Raw genomic sequence first — 25,897 nt, forward strand, 5'->3', positions numbered from 1 at the left:
GGGAGGAGGGCTTGTGGCATTACTTGGGCCATTTTAGGAGCGCTGAAAGTCAGTCAGCATTGAGGCTTAGCTAGGCATCAGTAATGCAGAATTTAATGGGTTTTACTTTGTTGTCCACACAAGGCATTGCAATTTGTCTATTTCTATGGGGAGGGAGGGGCTCTGAAAGGAACATTCGTTGAAATGTGTGTCACTAGGCAGTTTATTTGTAGTTCTGCGAATACTGTACAGGACATGATGCATGAAAAACACAGCATTGCATTATGCATACTCAAGTATGAAGCACAAATCATTCTTTCCAGAAGCCGCTCGCCCTAAAAATAAATACAAGCCAAAAGAGTCCATGGCAATCAATCATCAAGGTATGCCTTCCAGCACACTGCATTACATATCCCAGGCCCCGTTGCCAAGACATGACATATTCTACTGAATACTATTGCGCTCTGGAAAGTCCAGGTGCATGGGGCTAATCACAAAGTCATATGATTGGCATATAACTGAACTCACTTTGTAGTGTTCAGGTCTGAACTTGAATCCACATTTAATGCACTGAAACCCAAAATCCAAATTTAGTGAACACAACTTTGTTAGTCCAACCTAAATACAAATAAAGTTACACAACAAATCGGCCCTAGCCATCCTTACGGTCAGTTAATACTGGTAAGTATTTATATTTATTAAAATATACATTTATAAAACAAAGAAAAATGCAAACAGAAAAACAGCATTAAAATGGTTACCAATTTGTCACAAAAAGTAGAAAAAAAAACAAACTTTGAGTTGTACATTGAATCTTTTTTTTCCATATTTACATATCAAAACTATACACAAATCTACATTACTGCAGCCAGAGAGAATTGTTTGGTTCATTTGGTAATATTGCATGTTGTAGTTGGTGGATGGTATTCATCACAGTCTAATCTTGGTAACTTGGCTTCCTAACGTATTAGCAAATACTACTGTGCTAAGAAAACTATTTCCCTCACAGTGGAAATTCCCATTGGCAAGGACTGACAAGGAGAACTAAAACCCACTTTACATGAAATACAGAGGTGTTAAAAACTGGGAACCACTAACCACAATACAAGAGTCTAACGGTAGACAGCAAAAAGTATTTGGAATTGCTTTAGGCAGCTCTACTCCGTGTACCAGCACTGACAATCATACAATACAGGACTTTGTACAAGATACTGGAATACCGTTACATGCTTTTCTGGCAATTGGAATAACTCATTTTCGGTGGGCCTAAATACATACTCTATAAAGCCCCAATATATAATTCTGTTTTATTTTGCCTAACTCTCCCTCTTTGTAAGTTAGTCTGTTAAAATCTGTTAGCATTGGTTCGTTACTTGAAGTCATACAGTTGCGCAGGAATGGCCATGTAACAAAAGGAAGGGGAGAATGCTTTACAAACACCAACAACTGATAGTTTCAGTAGAACAAAAATCAAATCTAAAACAAATAACTTATTTTTAAATGAGTGTTTTAAATAGGTATTTTCCTTCAAAAACAGAAAATAAATAAATAAACAAAAAACAAAACAAGAAAGTGTTGAAGACTTGCTTCATTGGTCAAAGTTTAAGTATATTCCCTTCAAAAGAGCTTCTTTGTTCTTCCAGTTTTCTTATGATCGCTTGAGGAGCCTGCCAGTGCAATCCTCAACTGCGCTCATTACCGCGTGCAGCTTTGCAGTTTAATGAGCAGCTATGAATGGCCTCATGAGCTTGGTTGGAGCTTTCCTACGGTTTCAATGAACAGGGCTTCTCCACACCGGCAAGTCTTCTTGGTAAAGGGTGTGTCAGGCATTCCAAGAAACGTCTGGTGCGGGATTCCACTGCATACCACTAGAGAGTCAGACAAAGAAGCCGGTCGGCCTCGCAGCAACCATGAGCTTCAGCCATGCTTCTTGCAAGTCGTGAAGTCTCTGTGCTTGGATTCTTACTGTTAGCACAGTACATCCTTGTTGTAGTGGAGCACCCAGTGCAATTATATTTTGCATTTCTGAATGGCTAGTGGAAGCCTTTTGTGATGATTTGTTTAGGTTCTTCGTTGCATTTGGGGGGGGGGTCGGGATTATACACAAGAAAGCTGGAAAACCTCAGAACAGTTTGTCGGAGGCTGGCCGCAGCTTAATAATCCATTCGCCACTGGGGTTGTTGTTATACAAGTCTAAAAGGTAAGTGTTGGGATCCAAGCAGTGCTCACCTGTGTTAATATGTTAAAACATGTGTAAAAGACTCATAGCAGCATTGAAACATGTCCCAGCTTCTGTGTGAGCATGTACGCCATAAAGACGAGACCTGTGTCTGGCCAGGACATGGAGCATTGCTACAGTTTGTGATCAATGTAACCATCTTAAAAATGTTGACTATTAAAAGCAGTAAAAAGAACTCGTCAATTGTATCAAATCATATGGATTATCAGTATTTAGGTTTTATTTTCACATTTGAATTTCAAATCACAGGTATTGCTGGTTTATAAAGAAATCTTGCGAGTCAATACTTACCAATATTCCCACCAACTTCATAAATAGCACAGTCGGGGTACGCTGTAGAGCCATTACTGCGGAAAAAAAGGGGGGGTTTTGTTTAGGCATTTTTACAATTTTAAATAAAAGGCATGGCATTAGTGTTGTAGTCTTAGCTAGAAGTAGGAGCCGTCTAGAAGGGCAGAATATTCTTTCAAGATTTCAAGTCCAAGTCCACAAGGACTTTTACAGGCCTCACACAAGATTAACACAATTACTAGTCACATGTGTTTTAAGAGACAGGTAAAACAGCTTGCTTAGAAACATTCGGACCACCAAACAGATTGCTGAGGTAGCTGGCTACTAACTCTCGTCTATAGTTTAGATAATTGTCAGTGGGTTCTTACCGCTTGACGACGCTGTTCCCCATGCTGCGCAGGTTCATGTGAAACTCAGCCAGCACGTCCACCGCCCTGGAGTCAGTGTCCAGCCGAACCTCCATAGAGTCGCTTAGTAAAGGAGCCACCTGGATCTTAACTGTCCTGTATGGCTGCAAGGGAACCAAACATTCACTCATTAATGAACAAACTTAAACTAGGTAAGGCTTGTTCTTATCTCTTATCATTCTCTACAAAGGCACGCATGTACAAACCCTATACTATATATAGACCACTTCTCAAAAGGTAGAATATGTAATACTAAAAGAAACTAAAATCTCGACTAGAAGTCTAGAAAACTTAATACCTTCAATAATAAAAAAAATAAAAAAAGGACTACAGAATTTAAAGAGGCAGGCTATTTGGACTCCTATTGCATAGCAGTTTAACCCTTTTTACTACAAGCTTGATTAGCCACAGTATGCAGGTAACAAGCTCAGGTGTGTCTTATTAAAGCTCATAGTAAAACAAGGATTGGATCAAACTGCTATGCAATGGGATTTTTATTTCCATCCCTGCAACCCCATTACATAGAAAGCAAAAAATACCCCAGATATGACTGGAGGGCTTGCCTCTGGTGGGTTCTTCTCTGTCTTTTCACTTTGCATCTTCCTCAGGAGGTTCTTGATCCTCTTGTCGTAGAACTGGTACCTGCGGCTGCTGCTTTCATTCAGCTTCCTCACCTGGATCATCAGGAAATTGGGGATCTGGAGCAGGAGAAGCCATAGCTTTATAGACAGGCCCCAGCTAGATCCTAGTGTATATCATTACAATGTGTATCACAGTGGCCTGTCTATCATTTATAATATATTCATCCAAATCTTTAAAACGTCCGGAAAAAGTCTCCAGATTATCTACAGCTGGCAGACTAGAATATACTGCCTCTTAAAAAAAAAAAACAACAATAGTAATTATAATCTCATCATCTCCAAAAGAAATCTGCCGCTGCTGCCAGCACCGACTCTGAAATCCGATTTCATTTGATATAAATCTGCGATATAAAATGTGATTGTCAGACGCTTCAAATGGAGCTAATTGAAAATGACACCCACTTGGAGATACTATATAACTCTAACAGACAGCATCAGCCCATGAAGTAACGCTAAGCAAGCTGTTACAATACGGCCATTTACTTTAATTTAATAAATACGTATCTGCCTACATACAAAAGAAGAAGAAAATGAAAATGAAAAAAGCAGCAGCTTTTTGGCTGTGGTTTCTAAGGCTGCCTGGCTCCTTAACTAAACGTACCGTCCAGAGCAGGTCCTGGTATTGGATGAGGAGCCTCATGACGTCTGCCGCCCGCTCTGCCTGTTCCTTCTCGTCCCCCTCGGCAGGCTTGCTGGGGGGCACGCCCTTGTGCATGAAGAGGTTGGGCGCCATGATCGTGGAGACGTTCCACAGGCTCATGCGGTTCTTCTTCTCTCGAGACACCACTTTTTCCAGGTACTCCAGCAGAGCCTGTGGAGAGAAATGCAAAGACGACCTCCTGAATTCACAAACTTTACACCACAGAGTCCATCAGCACGGTTAAGAGAACAAGAAACAACATTTTTGATTTTTGATTTTTATTTATTTCTAATGCTTGTGCTTCTTTCAATACTGTAAATTGACCTGGTCAGACAGGAATTGTTTCATTAGCTACTGTAAAACCCCCAGTAATTATGTCCTGGATATGGGGTCACATCTATAACAGTCCCAGATCTAAACATGCCATATACCCTCAGTAAGAAGATCCCAGTACCTTTAGGGTGCTTCTGTTTGGCTCAGGCAGAAGAAGCACAAGCAGGTTCAGGACATAAAGCCTCTGCTGCAGGTCTTGAATATCTAAAAACAAAATAAAAGGACCATGTTAGGGTGAAACTGAATGGAAAAGTATGAAGAACCAAAAAGATTTTCTGCAGAATAAAAGGTGGACTAGTAATAGAGCATGGGATGGAAAGAAGACTGTATAGCAGTCTGATCAGGTTTTTACAAAGAGTTTAATAAGACACACCTGAGCTTCTAACCTACACACCATGGCTAATCAAGCTCATATTAAAACCAGTAATGAGTGCAAGGTGCTCAGGGGTGAGCAGGGGGTTAGGGTTAATGAGCGGTCAGTGCAAGGGGAGTGCTTACACTGCACTGTGTTGAAGGTGTGGAGGTGCTCAGGGGTGAGCAGGGGGTTAGGGTTAATGAGCGGTCAGTGCAAGGGGAGTGCTTACACTGCACTGTGTTGAAGGTGTGGAGGTGCTCGGGGGTGAGCAGGGGGTTAGGGTTAATGAGTGGTCAGTGCAAGGGGAGTGCTTACACTGCACTGTGTTGAAGGTGTGGAGGTGCTCAGGGGTGAGCAGGGGGTTAGGGTTAATGAGCGGTCAGTGCAAGGGGAGTGCTTACACTGCACTGTGTTGAAGGTGTGGAGGTGCTCGGGGGTGAGCAGGGGGTTAGGGTTAATGAGCGGTCAGTGCAAGGGGAGTGCTTACACTGCACTGTGTTGAAGGTGTGGAGGTGCTCAGGGGTGAGCAGGGGGTTAGGGTTAATGAGCGGTCAGTGCAAGGGGAGTGCTTACACTGCACTGTGTTGAAGGTGTGGAGGTGCTCGGGGGTGAGCAGGGTTAGGGTTAATGAGCGGTCAGTGCAAGGGGAGTGCTTACACTGCACTGTGTTAGTGTGGAGGTGCTCGGGGGTGAGCAGGGGGTTAGGGTTAATGAGCGCTCAGTGCAAGGGGAGTGCTTACACTGCACTGTGTTGAAGGTGTGGAGGTGCTCAGGGGTGAGCAGGGGGTTAGGGTTAATGAGCGGTCAGTGCAAGGGGAGTGCTTACACTGCACTGTGTTGAAGGTGTGGAGGTGCTCGGGGGTGAGCAGAGGGTTAGGGTTAATGAGCGGTCAGTGCAAGGGGAGTGCTTACACTGCACTGTGTTGAAGGTGTGGAGGTGCTCAGGGGTGAGCAGAGGGTTAGGGTTAATGAGCGGTCAGTGCAAGGGGAGTGCTTACACTGCACTGTGTTGAAGGTGTGGAGGTGCTCAGGGGTGAGCAGGGGGTTAGGGTTAATGAGCGGTCAGTGCAAGGGGAGTGCTTACACTGCACTGTGTTGAAGGTGTGGAGGTGCTCAGGGGTGAGCAGGGGGTTAGGGTTAATGAGCGGTCAGTGCAAGGGGAGTGCTTACACTGCACTGTGTTGAAGGTGTGGAGGTGCTCAGGGGTGAGCAGGGGGTTAGGGTTAATGAGCGGTCAGTGCAAGGGGAGTGCTTACACTGCACTGTGTTGAAGGTGTGGAGGTGCTCAGGGGTGAGCAGGGGGTTAGGGTTAATGAGCGCTCAGTGCAAGGGGAGTGCTTACACTGCACTGTGTTGAAGGTGTGGAGGTGCTCAGGGGTGAGCAGGGGGGCCGGTAGCTCACGGATGAACTTCTTGAGTAACGCCGCCACGTCGTTGGGATTCACCTCCTCCCAGCTAAACAGCCCGGGATAGAAGTTGGTCTCCAGCTTTTGTTGCAGGTTCTGCATACATAGAGCAATCATATTTAGTAGAGCAGAAGAGAGAGAGAGAGAGAGAGAGAGAGAGAGAGAGAGAGAGAGAGAGAGAGAAAAAAAATGGGGTGACAGCTGACTGTCTTGTGAAACACAACCACAGCGTTCGAGAGTTTGTCTTGATTTTCAAAAAACGTTCACTTGGAATACATACGCCATTTCAGATGATCAACCAAACATGCGGAATTATGGCGATATTCACAAAGTTCTGCAAAGCGTAACTAGCAATGTTTTTATTTTTTTCTTGATAGAAAAAATCAGCAGTGTGCATCACAAAAGTAGAAATAAACAACTGTAAGAATAAAGATGTTTATTTAAAGTGTTGTAATTCCAATGACAGTGCTAGTGGCCGAGTAAAGGGCTGTCAAACACCCCGACCCCCCGGTGTAAATCCCCAGACAATCCCAAACTACCTTGATCCTGGACTGGGACCCAGGGACACGAAGAATCCCCTCTGAATCCAGGCCTTTCTTTTCCAGGTAGGAGAACATCTGAAAGAGAAAAAAAGAAAAAAAAAGACCTGGTTAGCTTTTGACATCAGAGAAGCTGGATGCTGTAGCTTTGGAAGGGCTATCAGCATTAAATAAAACCAGTCTGTTACATGGGACCATTTCCTCACAGCTGTCATTTTCCAACCTGGCAGTGAACCCTGTCATAATAGGAACCTCGTCATGCAGATTAACAAAGTTCTCAAAACAGAGGCATGTGTACTGTCGCTCGCTTACCGCCTGCAAGATAAGAGGAACAGTGGTGTTGGGCTTGATCTTCTGGTCATTCTCCACTAGAGTGGCCAAGGGGACTCCGAACAGACAGCTCTCTGTGGGAAACACACACGTGTCTCTATTATTATAACTACATATTATAGTTTTAATGCATCTTATTGCAGCTTAGAATGATAGCTGTAATAATAGAAACATAGGGGCAATGTTCTGCTGCTCTGTGCAGCTTGTAAATGCCCATTCCCGTGCCTGTCAGACCCATGCCCGCTCCCGTGCCTGTCAGCCCCATGCCCGTTCCCGTGCCTCTCAGCCCCATGCCCGTTCCCGTGCCTCTCAGCCCCATGCCCGTTCCTGTGCCTCTCAGCCCCATGCCCGTTCCCGTGCCTCTCAGCCCCATGCCCGTTCCCGTGCCTCTCAGCCGCATGCCCGTTCCCGTGCCTCTCAGCCCATGTCGAATGCACGACAGCGTGCTTGCTCACCGTGGATTTTCCTCTTGCCAAGCCTGTGTCTCTTGAGCTCCACCTCCAGGATGTCACAGAGTGCGGTCATGTCGATGAGGGCGAGCTGCCGCACCTTCTTCACGTCCTGGGCAGACAGGTCCCCAATCCTCGTCACCCCCAGCCTGCACTGCACAGGGATCAGCTTCTGGAAGGGGAGAGGTATGAGTTTTGGACTGAGCTAGGGGCTTGCTGTATTGTTCCAGTCTATATCAAAATGAAGAGGAAATCTCCTCTTTTTGCTAGTTAGCCAAATCTTTGCTTTACTCTATCTATGAAACAAAGACCAGGACTGGAAAGGCCAACTTTGGCCACCCCTGATGTAGATTAACAGCTCTTTTTGTAATCTGAAAAAGCTTTGCTTGTACACTCACCGGTAAAGTGCCATCATCCTTCCTTCTCCTGGAGTTCCTGCTCCGCAGTTTCGTCTGTTTCTGCAGGATGGCAGCCTGTTCAGAGTAAGCGACATCAGTGATGAAGAACTCTCTCCCGCAGCCTGGCGACGAGAAACGACAAACACTTTGGGAAATGCGCTCCCCAAAATCAGCCAGCTTTAGAAAACCACAGTGAAAACTATCAACTGGTAAGACTATGCTTTCCATCAGAATCATCATACTGTACGTACTGTCTAGGGGACAACTGGTCTGACTGTCTCGCCCTGAATCTTTGGTTTCCATTAGAGTCTTCTGAAAATAAAATAACAGGCAGTTAAAATGAGAATATAACAAAACATGGTATTGCAGTTTTTGTTATCAATCATATTTTTAGTACAGTTCCAGAGAAAATAAGATAGATGGTACACACATGCACACACTCACCAGGATCAGCCTCTTCAAATAGGAGTTAGAGCCTTAAAAAAGGGTTCCTGATTGCAAAATAAAATTAAAAAACTAAAAAAGAGACAGACCTTGTCCCATGTGTTTCTCATCTTGAGAAGCATTGGGAGCTATGTGAATAAACTTAAACTTGAGACACAGGGTTTTAAACTCTTCTGCAAGGCAGGGCTTGCACTTGGGATCATCAGCTCAACACTTACTAATTTCTGCCACTCCCAGCTGTCAAAATGAAACCGAATGCAGCTTCAAATGACTTACAGTTTTCCTGTCCTTTTACATTTTTATGATTATCCTTGAAAACAAAACTTGAAAAGCATTACTTGCTTTACAAGAGATCACAAAAACATACAAAATACCCAAGGGCTCTCTGGCTGGCGGTTGCAATGGGGAATTTCAAATGAAAACTGTTTGGTGTACTGAACAAAAGAACCCAGGAGGGTAAGAGGTTTGCAATTATTCCAAATTATTGCAATTACTCAAATGTTGTTTTTTGTTGTTTTGTTTTTGATAAGTCTTAAGTTTAGAAGATGTTCTTCAGTTCGGTTACGAGTTCACTCAGTTTTCTTGTCTTTTTTGTTTAAATCGTCTCATACAGGGCATGTGTCTGCCTATGATTTATAGCTGCTGATAAATAAATAAAGTCCTCACCCCATCCTACCCTACCTCACCAGACTTATTTTTTACTCTTGTTGGCTCATGATTAACTCTGATCATCCTTCTATCCACGCTAAAAAAACTACAGTTGTTTCAAAGGGAGATTGCTCCATCTGCTGGTCATATGCAGGTATACACACACACACACACACTAGATACAACAGATAAACAGGAATTATTGTAATCTGGATTGTATTGCATTGCAGAAATGCATTGGATTGTAGACTGTAGATGGAACCAGGAATGAGAGGAGGCTGAGTTTGACAGACTGGTTTCATGGTGCAAATAGGAACATGGCATAATGGTGCTGGCTAGAAGCAGTTCTGAATCATGCAGGCTTAACCACAAAACTCTACCAATGTAAACTGACTTGAACAAGTGTCGAAAAGAACCCTAAATTCACCTGTGGTGATAGCATCCTGAGCTGCTGTTTAGCAGTGTTTAGCAGTGTCAGTGACTACCTGTTGACTCTCCATTGCAAATCAAAGGGGTCGTCCAGTTGTTCTTGGCCACCATGAAATACAAGCTACTCTTCAGAAACAGAAGCTCCCGTTTTTACCTTGGAATTGTCGGCTCTGAAAATGTCCCTGACGTCTCGGACGGGCTGCTTGTTCTTCTTGCGGACAGAGCAAGTGTAGGTGTCCAGGCGGCGCTGGACGGCGGCAGCTTGTGTCCGAGTGAGAGTGGATAGCAGGCCCACATTGTCCACGTCCTCAGAGTCTTCGCTGATCAGCGTGGATAGGCCAGCATCCTGGAGCCACTCTTTCTCCTGCTCTCCCTCTGCCACACGCACACACACGCACAAACATTGTTAATCTAGCAATAACAAGACTGCATGTATATACAGCTCTTTTTCATTAACTGAAACATCACAAAGGGTCAGGGGTAGCATTAAGCATCAGTTTATCATACATGCGTTCAGTATTATTATATATGTTCTAGTCTAACTGTGAGTAACCTTGGCAGGGACAATCTTTCGCTCTTTAGTGCAGCAGAAGCTAGATTAGTTGGACTAATAAAGGTGATCTCCTAGAATATCACCTCCATTGAATTGGCATTCTACAGTATAGCCCACGGCACACAAGCTAACTGATATATACAGATCATGTCTTCCAACAGCAGAATGGAAGCTGTATCCTAATGGCAGGTGTCAGTCTTGGCTCTCCCATGGATCTGGACCCCAGTGCTGCTGCCTCACCCTCGGGTTGCTTGGCGTCGCCCACACTGCCCTCCTGCTCGGAGTCGCTGCCACTCTGCTGGATGTTCTGCACCTCCTGCCAGAAGTCGTCGACAGACAGGCGGTCCAGGGAGTCCTGGGAGTGCAAGCAGTCTGTGGAGAGCTGGTCCGGGGGCTTCGTACAGGGAGCCTGGCTCATCTCGGAGAAACTCGGATCACTGGAGGGCGGGGGAAAGAGAGAAGGACAAACAATCAACCACATACTGTATTATTAGTGCTGGGACAACTTGTATTCCAATGATCCAAGAACACAATTTATTACATTATTGTCGACTGGATTGGATTGCGTTGCAGACTGCGTTGGATTGTGGACCGCAGATGGAACCAGAAGCAGATCCATATTGAAGTCGGAACAAGACTGAGTTTTACAGACAAACCCTAACCAGTTCTAATACTATGCAAGCTTCCACACAAAACTCAACCAATACAGCCTACCTTAATCCAAACTTGAAAAAGGCAAACAGCAAGTGCCAAATAGAACCCGAAACTCATGTTAAACACCTACTAATGTTTACTTAACAGAAATGAATCAGTGTTAGGATTACGAAAAGCATATGCTCCCGATTGGAGGAAATGAAGAAGGCCTGTAGGGTGTGCGTTTCATCGTAAAATGCCACAACCCAGTCATCCACTGTATTTGGCACTTGCCACATTATACCCTCTAGCCTAGAATACAAATACCACACAAACGCTGTCTCAGCACTTAGGTATTTTTGACACACACCCACACAAGAATGAAAAGCATGCACAGAATTCCGACATCATAAATTTGTTTTAATCTGCTCTGTCATAACAGGATTAATACTGCAGTACAGTGTGGGTGCTATACTGTAGTTCTGCTGGGTTTGAAAAAGTCTCTTAAGCATACAGTACATTCCCTGTTAATATTAAGCAGCTGGGCAGAGCCTCACTGAATCGATGCCCCTGTAATCAGTTATTACTGGACAACACCTGTAATGGAACTTTATTGAGAAAATCATAGAATACAGCTTTATAAAAAACATATAATTCAGAGCATATATAACCCTGCAAATTGAAGTCAGTGTCTCAAGTAGTCTCACGTAGTTTGCCACAAAAGTTTAAATCTTTTCTTATGCAAACTTATTGTACAGAATAATAGATTACCATTGTATATAGACAATGAAGCCAATATCGCAAGATGTTTTACACTGATGAAAGCACTAGGCAAAACGTGTATTTAAAAAAAGAAATACATATTTGATGTTGCTGAAGACAATTAGTGGACATTAAATGATAAAGGTCACATACTTACACAGCAACGGCAATACAAACCACTAAAACTTGCACTAAAGACAGCAAGCAGTCACCTGCCCTTGCCTGCCAATAACCTCCAAAGCAGATCCTGACTAAGCAGCCATTTGTCTTAAGGATCTACAAATACATTTAGAATTATTTGCTCTGGTGAACTAATAACATGGACTGGTAATTTTAGCTTTAGACCTGAGACTGTCGAAAGGTTATTTTATTTGCTCAGGCAATAAGACCAGGCAACCAAATTAGCAGCAACATAAAACCTGCATTATTAAGGAGAATTAGCAACAACATGCAAAGCAGAGGAGCCAGCAGGTACCTTAAGGCTGGCAAGCAGAGCGCGTTCTTGCGGTGCTGAGATAAACAGTTGGGCTGGATTTGAGGTCGCGGGATGCGGGTTGCTGTGAAGTTCCAGGATGAAAATCTTTCATTGCCCCCCATATTGGCCGGTCTGTTTTTCATTAGAAACAAAAATCCCCAGTCCAAACCTTTGGCAGGCTCACAACATAAGGAAGCAGCGTTTCCTTCAGTGCACCTTCAAGGGAACTATTCTGTCCTGTGGTAGAACTAAACCACACCTGCTTAAGGGCCGTATCTGATTACCATAGATCACCACCCACCTGAAATGCCCGACTCAGAAAACTAACAAATAAAGGAAGATTGGAGAGAAAAACAACCAGCTTTAAACACACAATGAAAACTTGCAACTTTAAGGGCAAGAACACACCTTAAATTCATACATTTTATTAAGAATGACTGATCTACCCAGAGAAAATGGAAGTCAGCCTGCGAATTGCAGACTAATGCACAGAAAAGGGTTTGATTCTATACCTGGTGGAAAGACAGACTATACTGAAAACACAGTTCAAAATAAATCTAGTCGCTGTGAAATAAAGCCTGTGAAGCTGCATTCCATGTAGACAGAAATAATTTCCATGACAATATGTTCCTTGCCTATAAAGCTCCTCCAGTACAAAGCCTAATTGCCACTTTGCTAAGCAGTGGCTAAATGTGTGTTAATACCTCACAAGGGCTTCCAATTTAAACAGCAGCTTGAATAACAGAAGAAGAAGAATAAGAAGAATACTACATTAATATAACTGGGACACTTCAGAATGGTTTGTAGATCATGAACATTGCATTTTTGTACATCAGCAAGAGTATTTCTATTTGTTATCCAGGAACTACGCAATACCAAGTGTGCTGTTGGAAGACACCATGCTAGCCTTCGCACTTCCATCAAGTAGAACACTAGTGTTGAAAAAACAACATCCCAACAACAAGTACAGGGCTTGCTGGAGTCAATCTCCAGGAAGGGAGTTCCAAATACTGTGTTTCCTAGAAGGGTTGATGGGAGCAAGCTGTTAATTTATGATGAGAAACTGTCTTTGCTGGTATATTTCTTCTGTTTAATTAAACACACATGCGCACACACACGTATATATATAATAAATGACATGTGTTCCCCTCAAGACAGACCAAGGCAGTCAGCCCAACATATATTTAACAACATCCTCATATTCTCCAGTTTGTGGACATTTTGTTTCCCTGTTAGAAGGTTATGATAACAAAGGCTGCAGACCGAGATTGCAGAGATGGGATGTTTTGCAAGACGAACAGGCTTTTCTTCATTATTTACCACTAAGCAGGGTAAACGATGGTAAATGCAGAGCCTGATGGTGAATCAGAACAGAGGAACTCGTATTCAACACAGTCAGTCCTGGAACTGGGGTTATGAAACCCTCGGCATGCAATAAGCAGCTAGTAAAAATTAAGCTGGAATAGCACATACAAATGTGTTGCCATGAAAAATGTTACCACTGGGGCACCCAATGGCTCCCATCATTGTAGCTACCATTGTGCTAACTTGGCATTGCTGTTGGCATAGCTGCACTGAAGACAATGCTATTGCGTCTACGAGATATATGCCTATATATATAATATATATATATATATATACAAGACATATATATATATATATCAATTTCGTTGAACTTGTGCGTTGGTAATCTCTTCTCTCAGGAAGTAGCGGAACATGTTCTGTACTGACTGGACTGTAAAGGGTTAACTTTAATAAACTGTACAAGCACACATCCTAACTAGTTCCTTGCTGTTCTGTATTTCTTAAAATGGACAAGGCAGGTGTTTCACTGCTGAAACCAGCTGGTTTCCTTTGTGTTCCCCAGTGGAGAATCAAGAAGAAATTCAAAACATTTATTTTAAAACATCTTTTATATAGTGCCAAACAAACAAATAAACAAAAATCTATAAAGAGCAACATGACGCCCAGAATAGATTTCCAATGTCCTGCATTGTTAAATTTAAACTTCTCACAGAGCGTTTGGAAGAAATGTGTTTTTCATAGATTTAAAAAAAAAAAAAAGTATAATGTGAGCATTCATGAAGTTAGTTTTTTTTGTATAATTCTGTTTAGCTTAATTTTGAAGTCGACTGTTTTAAATATCCCATTTAAAATAGCCATTTGGAGATTATTGTGGGGTTGTTTTTTGATGACTCCCTGCCTCCACCTGCTGGTACATGTGCTAGTTTTACTTTATTCTTACGTTAGTTTAAATCAATATATACACGAAGCAGGGAGTCAGGGTTTCTTGTGCAGTACTTGTAAGGCTGTGCCTCGAGGACCCTAGCTGTGTTACTCATTTGATGCAATCATCTTAGGTCTTAAACGTTTAAGAACACCCATCACAATTCTTGCTACCCCCTTCCATGTAAACTTCAGACTAACATAAAACTAATTTTATTTTATTTTCTTAAACAAGTGAAAATGATAAAACGTAATACAGAAATAATACATGTGACAGCATACAACATAAAATGCATAGTGTTTGTGTTAAAACATAACACGCACACACACACACGCACTGACACACATTGTGTTAAAAGAGAAAAATGAATAAATGTTCTTGAAACTCATTCTGTGGTAATTTAACACATATACAGTATAACTCGCAGCTGAAAATCTTACACCTGATGGTTTCCCACAGCCCAGCCGAAAAACCATCTGGTTTACATCAAGTCGATCCTTCACACAATACATTTTACTGTCGACTCAAATCACTACAGAATTAAACAGGGAAAGGGAATATTAAGTCATAGACGGTTCCACAACCCACTTTGACAAGCATCGAACTCCTAGGTAATGTCCTGTCTTTGCTTGAATAAAGTCACAAAGCTTACCTGTTTGGATGTTTCGCAGGTTTACGAGGGGTCACTCTCCCTAGTGCAGCTTTACTTCTCCCCTGTTACAGCAGACCAGGAAGCACAGCTGCCTTTCCCTATAATCCTCTAAACACATAAACACATGACACCCTGGAAGGACCTGCTACATCCTCAGGAAGGACTTGACCGTGGTCCGGAGGGGGGAGGGGGAGCACCTGCACTTTTGGCTCATGACACCCTGCAAGGACAGCAGCGCTGGCATGATACACTCCTACATCCTCAGGAAGGACTTGACCGTGGTATGGAGAAGTGGGGACGGGCAGGTGGGGGGCGTGTAGCGTTTGCACTTTTGGCTCAAGAGTGATGTCCCTTCCCAATTCGAACAGCATCTGTCCTGTACTGTTCAGTTTAGCAGTTGCATGCTCCCTTATAAAAGTTTGCTACAGTAAAGGTGCACAGTAATTTTGCACTTTTCTCATGCATTTCCCATAATTTACCTTGGGCTGCCATGACTTCTTGCAGGAAGACATAAATATTCAAATATTAATATTCAAATGTAGTGGTGAGAGATATACAGTACATAATTCATTCTTTACATACTGTATCATGCAGCATTATATCCTTATGATAATTTCCCTCTGTACTGGACTATGTCTGACTAATCTATAGAGCTACAGTAGAAAGTAAATTTAGAGGTTGGATTAATGGCCACTGTATGGTACAAACAGAGGCCTCAACCAGTCCAGACTGACAGGACTTGCCAATCACCTTTCTCTCTCAGCTGAAGTAAGTACCGTCTCCTTAGAGATTAGCTGCAACAAACTGAAGCTTGCACCTCCAGGGACCCTCAATTTCAATCCTCAAAACGGGAGGCTCTGGGTGGCTCGTGTCTGTGGATTCACCCAGGACAGCCCAGACCTGCTGCCCATCAAGATTTGCACCGTTAACTACTTTCGTATTGACCTCTCAGTCTCTCTTGGCTTCCATCCACCTCGGAGCTCTATCAATGATTAACACAATAAATTAATCATCTTTTCTCTGATAGCTGCGCAAATAGGACCTCTTACCATACTAAACAGAAGAGTGATTCACCCTCAACAAGTAATGGGTCATTCTCTGCTATAGGGGCACAAGAAACGTACAATCCAAATATAACCCGAAAACATTTTCAAGCAAATGTCTTTGATTCATTTAACGAGGATGTAGGCTACATTACAACAAACAGACAAAGAGCAACATAATGCTTAAACCGGTAAATTCTAATAAAAGAGAGCATGTTTTACTGTTATGCGACAATTTCATAAATACAAGGATGTTCCAGTTGTTATGTTCTCACTGTTAATATTTGAATCCTTATGTTAATTAAAATTAGCATCGCCGACATTGGGGTTGTGATGTATAGCCCACACCCTTATCCCCCCTCAATCCTCTGCCACACAGTCTGCATTTTTCACTTGGCAGCCCCAAATATTCCTATCCCAATCATCCCGCTCCACTCACCTGCAAGAGGGACACCTCTACAACAGCAACTTCCTCTTTCTTTGGACAAAACTTTGCTTGACAGATTTGTTTTCTGAACTATTCCGAACAATGTTACTGATGCACTTCACTAAGTGGAATGCATTCCTTCTATTTTCTAAGTGAGGCTGGCTGTGTTTTTCTTGAGTGAAGTTTTTCAAGAATGACCTCATGACAGAGCACAGGCAAGCATGTTTAATCAGCGGTTATTGTGGATTGCACGTGGTGCACCCCTTACTGTTGCACAGCACAGCGCCTGGCCTCCTGCTGACGCTCTGGAGCCTGACTAGTGAAACGGCAGATCTTCTTACCAAGCAGGACGAATAAAGGCCAGGTGCAGAGATTAGATATTACGGCAGGCCCTGGCTTTAAACCTGCCTACCATATGCTTCTGTAGGTGTGGATTTTGCCTTTGCGATTGCAGACTCAGCTAAGGGCTTCTGCAGTGCAGCCTAGTAAGCCATAAAGTTATCTTGACACCTGGAAGTGATTGTGGTCAGACAAGACTGTGGTGCACTATTCGCTGACACAGCCTGGCAAGAGCAAGAAAATGGCTGGCCGGGTAAGTTTAATTATCCCTGTCGCTCTCCAGGCCCTGTCATACTGTACATTGTTATTATTATTATCACTGTTCAAACACTCCCAATACCAATGGCACAGCAGACAAACATCATGCAAGTATGATTACTTTGATAAGTAAATACTGCCAGCAACAATCTAGAGACAACTGGGAAAGTTCACTGAACTGCTGCAATGAAACATACATACATATATATATATATATATATATATATATATATATATATATATATATATATATATATATATATATATATATATATATACACACACACACACACTATCTGAGAAGTTTGCCTTTATAAATTTGCCAAAAGATTCAATCGTACACTTGGTAACCACTCACTAACATTCCAGCATTGAGCTGTTTTTTGGAGTCGGTTGTTTTTTTTTTTTTTTTTTTTCTTTCTGATAAATAGTGTTTTTGGGTGACTTTTTGAATGACCCGCATCAGTCAAACTTTATAAGTGAGGTAAGAATGTTTTAAATGAGCTCTTTTACATCATCACCAGCCAAAACCAAATGTAAAAACGGTCTGTCACTTGAACTACTGTAGAGATACTGCTGCGAAATTTCACAATGAATCACCACCCAGCACGCAATTTACCAGTCTCAACTATCCCGGCATGTCTGCTTTATTAAAACACATTATTCATTAACCAACCGTCCTTTAACACCACTAAATCTGAATATCAATACAAAAAAAATACGTTAAGTAAAATACAGAAAACAAATAGGGAAAAATGTCATGGAGCAGCTGTAAAAGCAGAGTCTTTGTCTATAAAATTATTGCAAAAAAGGCGGCCGTAGCAACAGGTGCAACCTCCCTTAGCAACCAATACGCCGCATGAGATCTTTACAGTAATGATGGTGTATACTTGCAAGAGTATACTGAACCAAAGGCAGAACACATTGTAAATACCTTCAGGTTTTCTAAATAAAGCATACATTTTTACACCTTAAGCATTAGTACGAATATACCCACTGATGTTTTTAAAGGAACACAGAATCAACAAGTACCTTTCAAGTTCAGAGTCCAGCCAAGTCATACAGGGAAGCTGTTGACAGGACAGGCGGTCAATGGAAAAAGCTTGCTATACTCTCCTGCGGCGTTCAGCTTTCTAAGATCGAGGTGTTTGGGTGAAGAATTGACCATAACAACAGCACAACGCCTGGCTGACGTCATTCCCTTCGTATTTTTCAAAGTGCTGGATCTGGAAGAGGAGGGCGGAGCCTACCGGCGTTTAAAGGGACAGGCCTCCAATAACACTGTAACCAGCCCAAGAGAAATCGAAGTGTTTTGTGCCATCGTATAATGGGTTTTACGTGTGTGTGTGTGTGTGTGTGTGTGTGTGTGTGTGTGTGTGTGTGTGCGTGCGTGCGTGCGTGTGTGTGTGTGTGTGCTGAAAAAACACAACTTTAAAACCTAGGGACCACATCAAACATGCGTGGTGATGATGACATCATCTGACAATATTTACAATTGGTATTTATTTACAGTCCTAAAGTCCTTGGGAGTCCTAAAGTTATAAGACATGGTTATAAAGAGAGATACTAATGCTTTATCTGTGACTTGAAAGAGAGACGTACATACTGCAAACAAAAATGTGTAGAAATCCAGTCAGATACATTTACAGGCTGTGAAAAGAAGGTATATCTCTTTAAGAGGATCTGCATGGCCAGCAGCCACACCTTCTTTAAGAGGATCTGCATGGCCAGCAGTCACACCTTCATGTAGCTCACACAATGCCCATTATTCAGCGCAGTGCATCCTGGTGCTATTTTTACACAGCTTGATAACAATACCTGGATCTGGGTTAAAGCACACTCTCTCGGTATGAAAAGCAGAAGTCAGGATCCTTCTGCGCCAGCTGGAACAAAAGGGGAATAATCCTGCAGCTCTGACTTTCCGATGTGAACAGGAATAGATTAAAACAGTATCCTTTGAATGTTGATATCTATTCCCAGGGGGGCGTATTTTGTGCAATGGACCTGGACAGAATACTAGAAACACTTACAATGTATATCACACACTTGGACAGCCGTTCACATGACTGATTCGTTTTATGCAAATGCAATACCTGGCATGTTATGATGCACTACTGTATATAAAAAGGGCATCTCCCTGTTGCCAGTCCGCATCACCAGTTTGAATTGCATGTGTTATTTTCTAACAACCGAACCACATGAATACCCCTTTCCCCAGGGCAGTGTGGAGCACCCAGTAGTTTTAACAGTCACCCTTCAACCCGCTGCACACTTGAGTGCTACCGAGTGCCCAGGGTATCCTATGGGGTGGACAGCTTGTACAGTTACTACCACAACACCATCAAGAGGGGGCTGGACCCTCCATCCACTGGACTGGTCAGCTCTTCTGGGTATCACTGCTCACACATACTGCCAGTTTTAAATGGAAGGTGAGTCTCACCTCACATCAGTGCTTATATCTTTTTATCAGGTCAGTGTTCTATTTCATTACCGCTGGAGCACTGAAAGGTTTTTCTTCAGCAAGATGAATTGGGGTGTCTCAGTAACAGGTGTTGGGGTTTGGGGGGTTCATATATTTGTTTTACTCCTAAGGGGATATGATTGATACAATAAAAATCTAACCTAGAAGTGCTATGCAATGCAGGGCTGGAATTAAGACCCCCATGGCTTGGCACTTTGATCCGTTTCTGGTTTTACTATCTAATAAGACACATCTAAGCTTGTTACCTGTACACCATCCTTACGTAGTCTGTTGCATTAAATCAATAGGCATTGAGCCTGAAAGCAGCCGGAAACAAGGCAGTAGTTGACGGTTGAAGTGAAAAAATGCGATACTGCTGTGAATCAGCAATGCAGACAGGCACGGCAGTGTCTCTAGTAAAACAAGACTGGCTCTGGGTTTTCCTGCAGGCTGGACACCAGGAACTGCAAGCACATCAACGTGCAGAGGCTGCTGCAGCTGAAGTACCCAGGACAGCCATCGCACTGAGCCTCATGGAGGAGAGCCTGCACCAGCACTGCTACATCGCACAGGACTACCAGCAGGGTGAGCGGCTGCCTTCCCCTTCCCCTTCCCCTTCCCCTTCTCCTTCCCCCAAGAGTATGCTTTGATCTGATAAGAGTGCATCAGTATCCGTAGGTTATGTGGCTCTGCAGGTGACCAAAGTAATTATAATATTTGTTGCCCGTTTTGTTTTCTGGCGTTTAAGTTCTGGTGTCACTAATCAGGTTTACAGTACACCTGTAAATGTGTTATATTCTTCTAGTTAGAATATGTAGTCATGACAGGCTTTTTCTTGTTGCATTACCTCACTGCCACACTAGAGGGACTCTGTCCTTCAGTACAGTGGAGTAGATATTTGACCTCATACTGTAAATGAACGACTTGGATTGAAAGATTCAGGTTTTGGGGTATCACAGAAGTGACTGAATATTTAAGTGAGGTTTGTTTTCTTGTTTTGTGAGGTCTTGGGTTACTGTTTTGCTTTGTTTATGTGTCATTGATTTATTTTGGGGTCCCACATGAGAGTCTTGTGTGCCTCACATTTTTGCAGGTGGGGTCCTAATACCTGCTGCACAGGGAGCAAACCTACAGTGTGAAAATATGAAACTTGCATGAAAGTGTGACCCTTTTACATTGGGAGCAATATGATCTGCTTCTGTGTTAAACGTAGACATGTCATACTTTCAAAGCTTCTCTAATTGCAGTCGCTGCCCCCTAGACCTGGATCGATGGCGCTGCAGGGAGTTCTATGAGAAGGAGGTTCATCAGCTGCAGCTGCCCTTCTCCCAGAAGCTCCTGAGCAGCATGCTGAGTGTAGAGGAGCGGCTGGAGAGACGGTCACAGCAGCTACGCTGCCTGCAAGAGCTGAATGCACGGCGCAGGGAGGAGAAGCTGCAGCTTGACCAGGAGCGACTCGAGAGACTGTTCAGTATGCAGGTAACAGACATGCAGACAAGCGCAGCTCTCCTCTGAGAATCAGAGTGCTTATAACACAGCAAACCCCATTAGTGTTAATCAGAGTGCTTATAACACAGCAAACCCCATTAGTGTTAATCAGAGTGCTTATAACACAGCAAACCCCATTAGTGTTAATCAGAGTGCTTATAACACAGCGAACCCCATTAGTGTTAATCAGAGTGCTTATAACACAGCGAACCCCATTAGTGTTAATCAGAGTGCTTATAACACAGCGAACCCCATTAGTGTTAATCAGAGTGCTTATAACACAGCGAACCCCATTAGTGTTAATCAGAGTGCTTATAACACAGCGAACCCCATTAGTGTTAATCAGAGTGCTTATAACACAGCGAACCCCATTAGTGTTAATCAGAGTGCTTATAACACAGCAAACCCCATTAGTGTTAATCAGAGTGCTTATAACACAGCGAACCCCATTAGTGTTAATCAGAGTGCTTATAACACAGCGAACCCCATTAGTGTTAATCAGAGTGCTTATAACACAGCGAACCCCATTAGTGTTAATCAGAGTGCTTATAACGCAGCGAACCCCATTAGTGTTAATCAGAGTGCTTATAACGCAGCAAACCCCATTAGTGTTAATCAGAGTGCTTATAACACAGCGAACCCCATTAGTGTTAATCAGAGTGCTTATAACACAGTGAACCTTATTCACAAAGCATGAGTTACTAAAAGTATAATTTGATATAAGTTTGATATTTGTAAAATTTGTCCAGACTCTTGTTATTTTCTTTAACCACTGACAATAAAACTTTGATGAATATCACTATTATTTGTATTCATAACAGAGTAAAAACCTAAATAACACTGACCTTTCAGTCCAGTTTGAGCACTTTTTGAAATACTGATGGGACTTTAAAGACCCATTTAGCAAAATATATGTAAAAAAAAAAAGTTTTGTCCTGTTCTCACTTATACGCATGCCTGTGTTTCTTGTGTGGAGTTCCCTTTACTGCATAGAGTTCTCCTGTGACAGCCCTGAGCCTCTCTCTCTCTCTCTCTCTCTCTCTCTCTCTCTCTCTCTCTCTCTCTCTCTCTCTCTCTCTCTCTCTCTCTCTCTCTCTCTCTCTCTCTCTCTCTCTCTCTCTCTCTCTCTCTCTCTCTCTCTCTCTCTCTCTCTCTTTCTCTCTCTCTCTGCCCGTGTGTCTCTTCAGGAGCTGCTGGAGGATGGGCTGCTGGAGCAGTGCCACAATGCTCTGGTGGAGCTCAACATGGACTCTGCAGAGGAGCTGCAGTCCTACATCAACAAGCCCTGAGCCTGGCTGTGGAGCAGAGCAAGCACAAGATCCTGCAGGCAGAGGGCATCGTGAAGGTGGAGGTGGTGGACAAAAAACCAGAGGTGGGGCTTCACGTGGAGATTTGTGTGCCAGATCAGGGGAGGCTTCTTGTCATCTGCATCATGGGGGCCACTCCTGGTCTTTGTTCCAACCCTGTTCTAAATGGTTAACCAATTAAACCTCAGTCCAGACCCTGAAGTAGTTAATTGTATAATGTGTTAAACCTGGAGTGGAATGGCCCTCCAGGACTGTGATTGGACACCCTTGGTCTAATTGGCTTAATATTTAATGTCTTCCCTGTTTAGTATCCTATGATGTGCCTTCTCTATTGGGCTCTTTTTCCATCGCTTACTAATTATCTCAGCAAATAGTGGCTCCTGCAAAGACTCCTCTATGCTTGCACAGGGGTAGGCAACTCAAGTGTGTTAAACACTCAGACAATAACCAACTGAAGAAACTCTTCCAGTCCAGTAAATACTGTTTCCAATGAGACTGGCGCCTGTGTGTCGGACACGTTTTATACTAATCTGTCACTAGATGGCGCTCAATACCTTAGTCATTTTTTCTCAGGCATGCACACTTTTTTTTTTAAATATGAACCAATAGAAAGAATAAGAATGATTAGCTGTTCTCTTACTGGTTCCATTACAGAATTATATCAGTCCTGTGAAGTGCATAGCCTCAGTTCAGACAGCATGGCATGTGTATGGCTGTTGCCCAAGAGCACAGTATAACGCAAATAAGGCCACCATGGTTACCCCCAAATGATTAATGAGCCTGATCTAATATAGCCGGTGATAGGAGCTGCACGTTGCCACGTTCCCTGCTCTTTTAATTATTGGTACATATTTATTCTTCAGCTTTCCATTACACTTGCTAATTTGTTTTTGAACAGTTCAGTTTTTTTTTTTTTTTTTTTTTGGTTGTTCTTTCTGCATCAGCCACTTAAGGGAATCCATGCAACTTGCACACCACATCTTTGTAAAACTTGAAAATCCAAATTGTAACCTGGCTTTATTGTAAATATACAATATATCTGGTTTAAGTGTAAACAGTTTCTGAATTTCAGTCCCATTTTCAAACAGCCTGAAATCATTAACAATTCAGGAATCTGTGAACCCAATTGGTACAATTTAGGGTGTAGTGCTGTGATTGCCATTGGCTGCCCAGGAGGGTTGCAACACGCTGCCTCTCCCGCTGTCTCGGCTGAAGACAGTGCTGTAGCGGATAGTACTGTGTGTAATCCTGTTCTGCTTTTGCAAACCTACCTAGTGCTTCAGATGTTCAGCTTGCTATATACTGAGGAAGCGTTTCTCTGTTGCAGACCCCCGATCTGGAGCAGACCCTGGATGAGTCCGAGCTGGAGCCAGAGTTCAGCGAGGACCATACCGAAGTGGAGAAGCCAGCCAGTCTTGTGCAGGTACACCTGGCTGCTAGAAGTCAGGGGGGCAGTCCTCCAGCACTTGCTTGTCTTTCGAGTAAATAAAAAGAAGGCATCTTTAAACAGCGATGCTGTTCAGATTCCCCCACTGTTTAGATTAATTGAATAGGCCCTAGAGTCTATGGAGCAGTGACACCAGATCCCTTGTGCCCTCTTGTTTCAGCCCTGGCAGAGTATCACCAGCTGTTCCTGGGCACAGAGAGGCTGCGGGTTCCCGAGATCATATTCCAGCCGTCGATGATCGGAGAGGAGCAGGCTGGGACAGTGGAGACTGTGCAGTATGTGCTGGACAGGTACAGTGCCCCCTGACCTCTGTCACACAGATGCTGTACTGAATGATGGTTTTCATATCCAGTGAGGTGCTGCAGAACTTCTGGGGTAGAAAGGTTCTGAGTGACTGCTGTGTCTGAACCGAACATTCCACTCAGGATTGCTAAGTACACTCTTGGTCAATTTGCCAGGCCAGTATGAGGTTGTTTTATGTTTTTATCGATTTCAATATTAGGGCTCTGAAACAATCTTTGTTTCTATACTTTAGGTCATTTTAAACAAGAATGGTGGCTGTTCTTTAACAATCCTTCTAAACCTTCATGAAAACTTTGCTAACTTTAAAACTTCCCAGCACCACAAGTCTAGAGCCCCTGTGCTCTGTGCAATAGGAAGACCGTTCCCTTCATAGTGAGTAGAAGAGCCCTATGATTAACAAGGGGTCGTCTTGTGCTTGAGATGGATGCTTTTACTGGCTTATGTTGCCGTAGCTCTGCAACTTGACATTTCGAATTATCTGTCTCTGCTGAAGGTCCCAGTAAATAAATCACCAGGGACAGTCTGTTTTATGTTTATTGTTCTGGATCATTTAGTAATCTGTCCTGTTTTCTGAGTCAGTTCAATTTCATGTTATAAGGCTAATCAATTTCAAACTACCATTCGTTTTATTAGAGCATGCTCAGTGGTTTTCAATGTAATTGGTTTGTTCATGTGCTGGGTGTATAAAGTCATAGCACAGCTGGCACCATAGTGGTGTAGAATACTGTACCAGCCTGTTTGGCTGTGACAGAGCTGGCAGCAGAAGACCTCGTTTCGGTTGTTAATTTTATGAAAGTGAAATGGCAGCACATGATGGGAGGAATGTGGAAACTCACACAGGAGCTAGGTTGGGTACAGTGGACCCTGTCTTTTAACATGGCATTGGCCTTGCAGTTAGTATACATTGGGGTGTAATGCAGTGCTTGTACTGTGACTTTGGTACTGCACTGTGGCTGAGTTATACTGCTAATTCCGTTATACTGTGACATTCCAATTGTTGCCCCACTGTGTTGCAGGTACCCAAAGGAGCAGCAGGGGGCGCTGGTTCAGAATGTGCTGCTGACCAGGGGGAACCTAATGCACCCAAGCATGAGGGAGAGGCTTGAGAGAGAGCTACTGGCGATCAGACCCTTCCAGTCCCACTTTCAGGTACAGCTGAACGCTGCACAGACGAAGGCACAAGCCCAAACACGTGTCCAGCTCTTTGATTTGCTTGCTCTGAGCAAGTTCCCCTGTGTTGGATTTAATGGTTCCAAAGAACCTGTCGATGTCATCTGTGTTGAATTCATTGGCGTCTGCGTTGGACTTTCACAGATAAACAGTACTCATTTCTCACCCCCGGCTTGTTCTGCTAGGTAAGCATGGCTTCCAGTCCAGTGCTGGATGCCTGGTATGGTGCCCGGGATTGGGCTCTGCTGTATACTGATCGAGAGGAAGGCTGGATCACAAGGAGCGACTACGAGGAGAAGGGGGGAGAGTATTTAAAAGAACACTGTGCGTCAAACACATTCGCCAAACAGACTCCTAAAGCTCCAGACCCAGCACCAGCTCCCATTGCTCCCAGCACTCCCATCACAGGCTGAATCGCTCGCTGCAGATTATGTAAAGGCTGCACCAGTACGAGTGGGAGCTGGGACAGCAGTGGCACACAGCAGAGATGCTCAGGAGCAGTTCACCAACGCGTTACATTTGGACTAGTCATATGGTGTCCAAGCTGATGTCACGCTGCATGCTAAACCTGACGTGGTAATTAGCGTGCAGGAAATTTTGCAGCTTGAGGAAAGTTTGAAGCTGTTGCTTGATTCTGAACTATGCAGAAAACAAAACAAGACTTGAGCTTGACATTTTCGATCCAAGCCTTGTATATGCAAATATAAAACGGGACCAATAGATTTGAGTCTGTGTGTACTTGCCTCAACCAGAGACTACCAATTCTCCTTGCTGTCTTTGCAAGCTCTTTAACAGTTTTGAATGGGTTTCTTGAACTCTAAATC

The 25,897-nt window shown here is 43.3% G+C and overlaps 1 protein-coding gene and 1 pseudogene across 2 annotated transcripts; one reads left to right on the forward strand and one right to left on the reverse strand.

The window, feature by feature from the left end:
* Nucleotides 1-743: 743 nt before the first annotated feature.
* On the reverse strand, nt 744-12,191 carry LOC121297685 (rho GTPase-activating protein 40-like). 2 transcript variants are annotated; one of them, XM_041224126.1, is made up of 15 exons: nt 11,952-12,191; nt 10,322-10,518; nt 9,683-9,903; nt 8,259-8,319; nt 8,008-8,129; nt 7,616-7,781; nt 7,143-7,234; nt 6,831-6,908; nt 6,228-6,387; nt 4,652-4,734; nt 4,159-4,368; nt 3,480-3,614; nt 2,878-3,020; nt 2,510-2,565; nt 744-2,208 (listed from the first exon to the last, which is right to left on the reverse strand). In XM_041224126.1, the coding sequence occupies exons 1-15, from the start codon at nt 12,092-12,094 to the stop codon at nt 2,102-2,104; spliced, it is 1,974 nt and encodes a 657-aa protein (XP_041080060.1). In that variant the 5' UTR covers nt 12,095-12,191; the 3' UTR covers nt 744-2,101. The 2 variants fall into 2 exon arrangements, with proteins under 2 accessions (XP_041080060.1, XP_041080059.1); XM_041224125.1 differs by having other exon boundaries at nt 3,456-3,614.
* Nucleotides 12,192-13,289: 1,098 nt separating this feature from the next.
* LOC121297940 lies at nt 13,290-25,486 on the forward strand (annotated as a pseudogene).
* Nucleotides 25,487-25,897: the final 411 nt, after the last annotated feature.

This window comes from Polyodon spathula, chromosome 23 (assembly GCF_017654505.1).
Source record: "Polyodon spathula isolate WHYD16114869_AA chromosome 23, ASM1765450v1, whole genome shotgun sequence".
Lineage (NCBI taxonomy): Eukaryota > Metazoa > Chordata > Actinopteri > Acipenseriformes > Polyodontidae > Polyodon > Polyodon spathula.

What these genes read in the sequence shown, in the direction of transcription:
- LOC121297685 (XM_041224125.1), bottom strand. Translation starts at nt 12,094, where the DNA reads ATGAAAAACAGACCGGCCAATATGGGGGGCAATGAAAGATTTTCATCC. An exon ending in TCAGAGCCGACAATTCCAAG is followed by an intron (nt 8,320 to 9,682) that starts GTAAAAACGGGA and finishes TTTTATTTTCAG; the next exon opens with AAGACTCTAATGGAAACCAA. An exon ending in GCCCTCCAGTCATATCTGGG is followed by an intron (nt 3,021 to 3,455) that starts GTATTTTTTGCT and finishes GTTCCCTTGCAG; the next exon opens with CCATACAGGACAGTTAAGAT.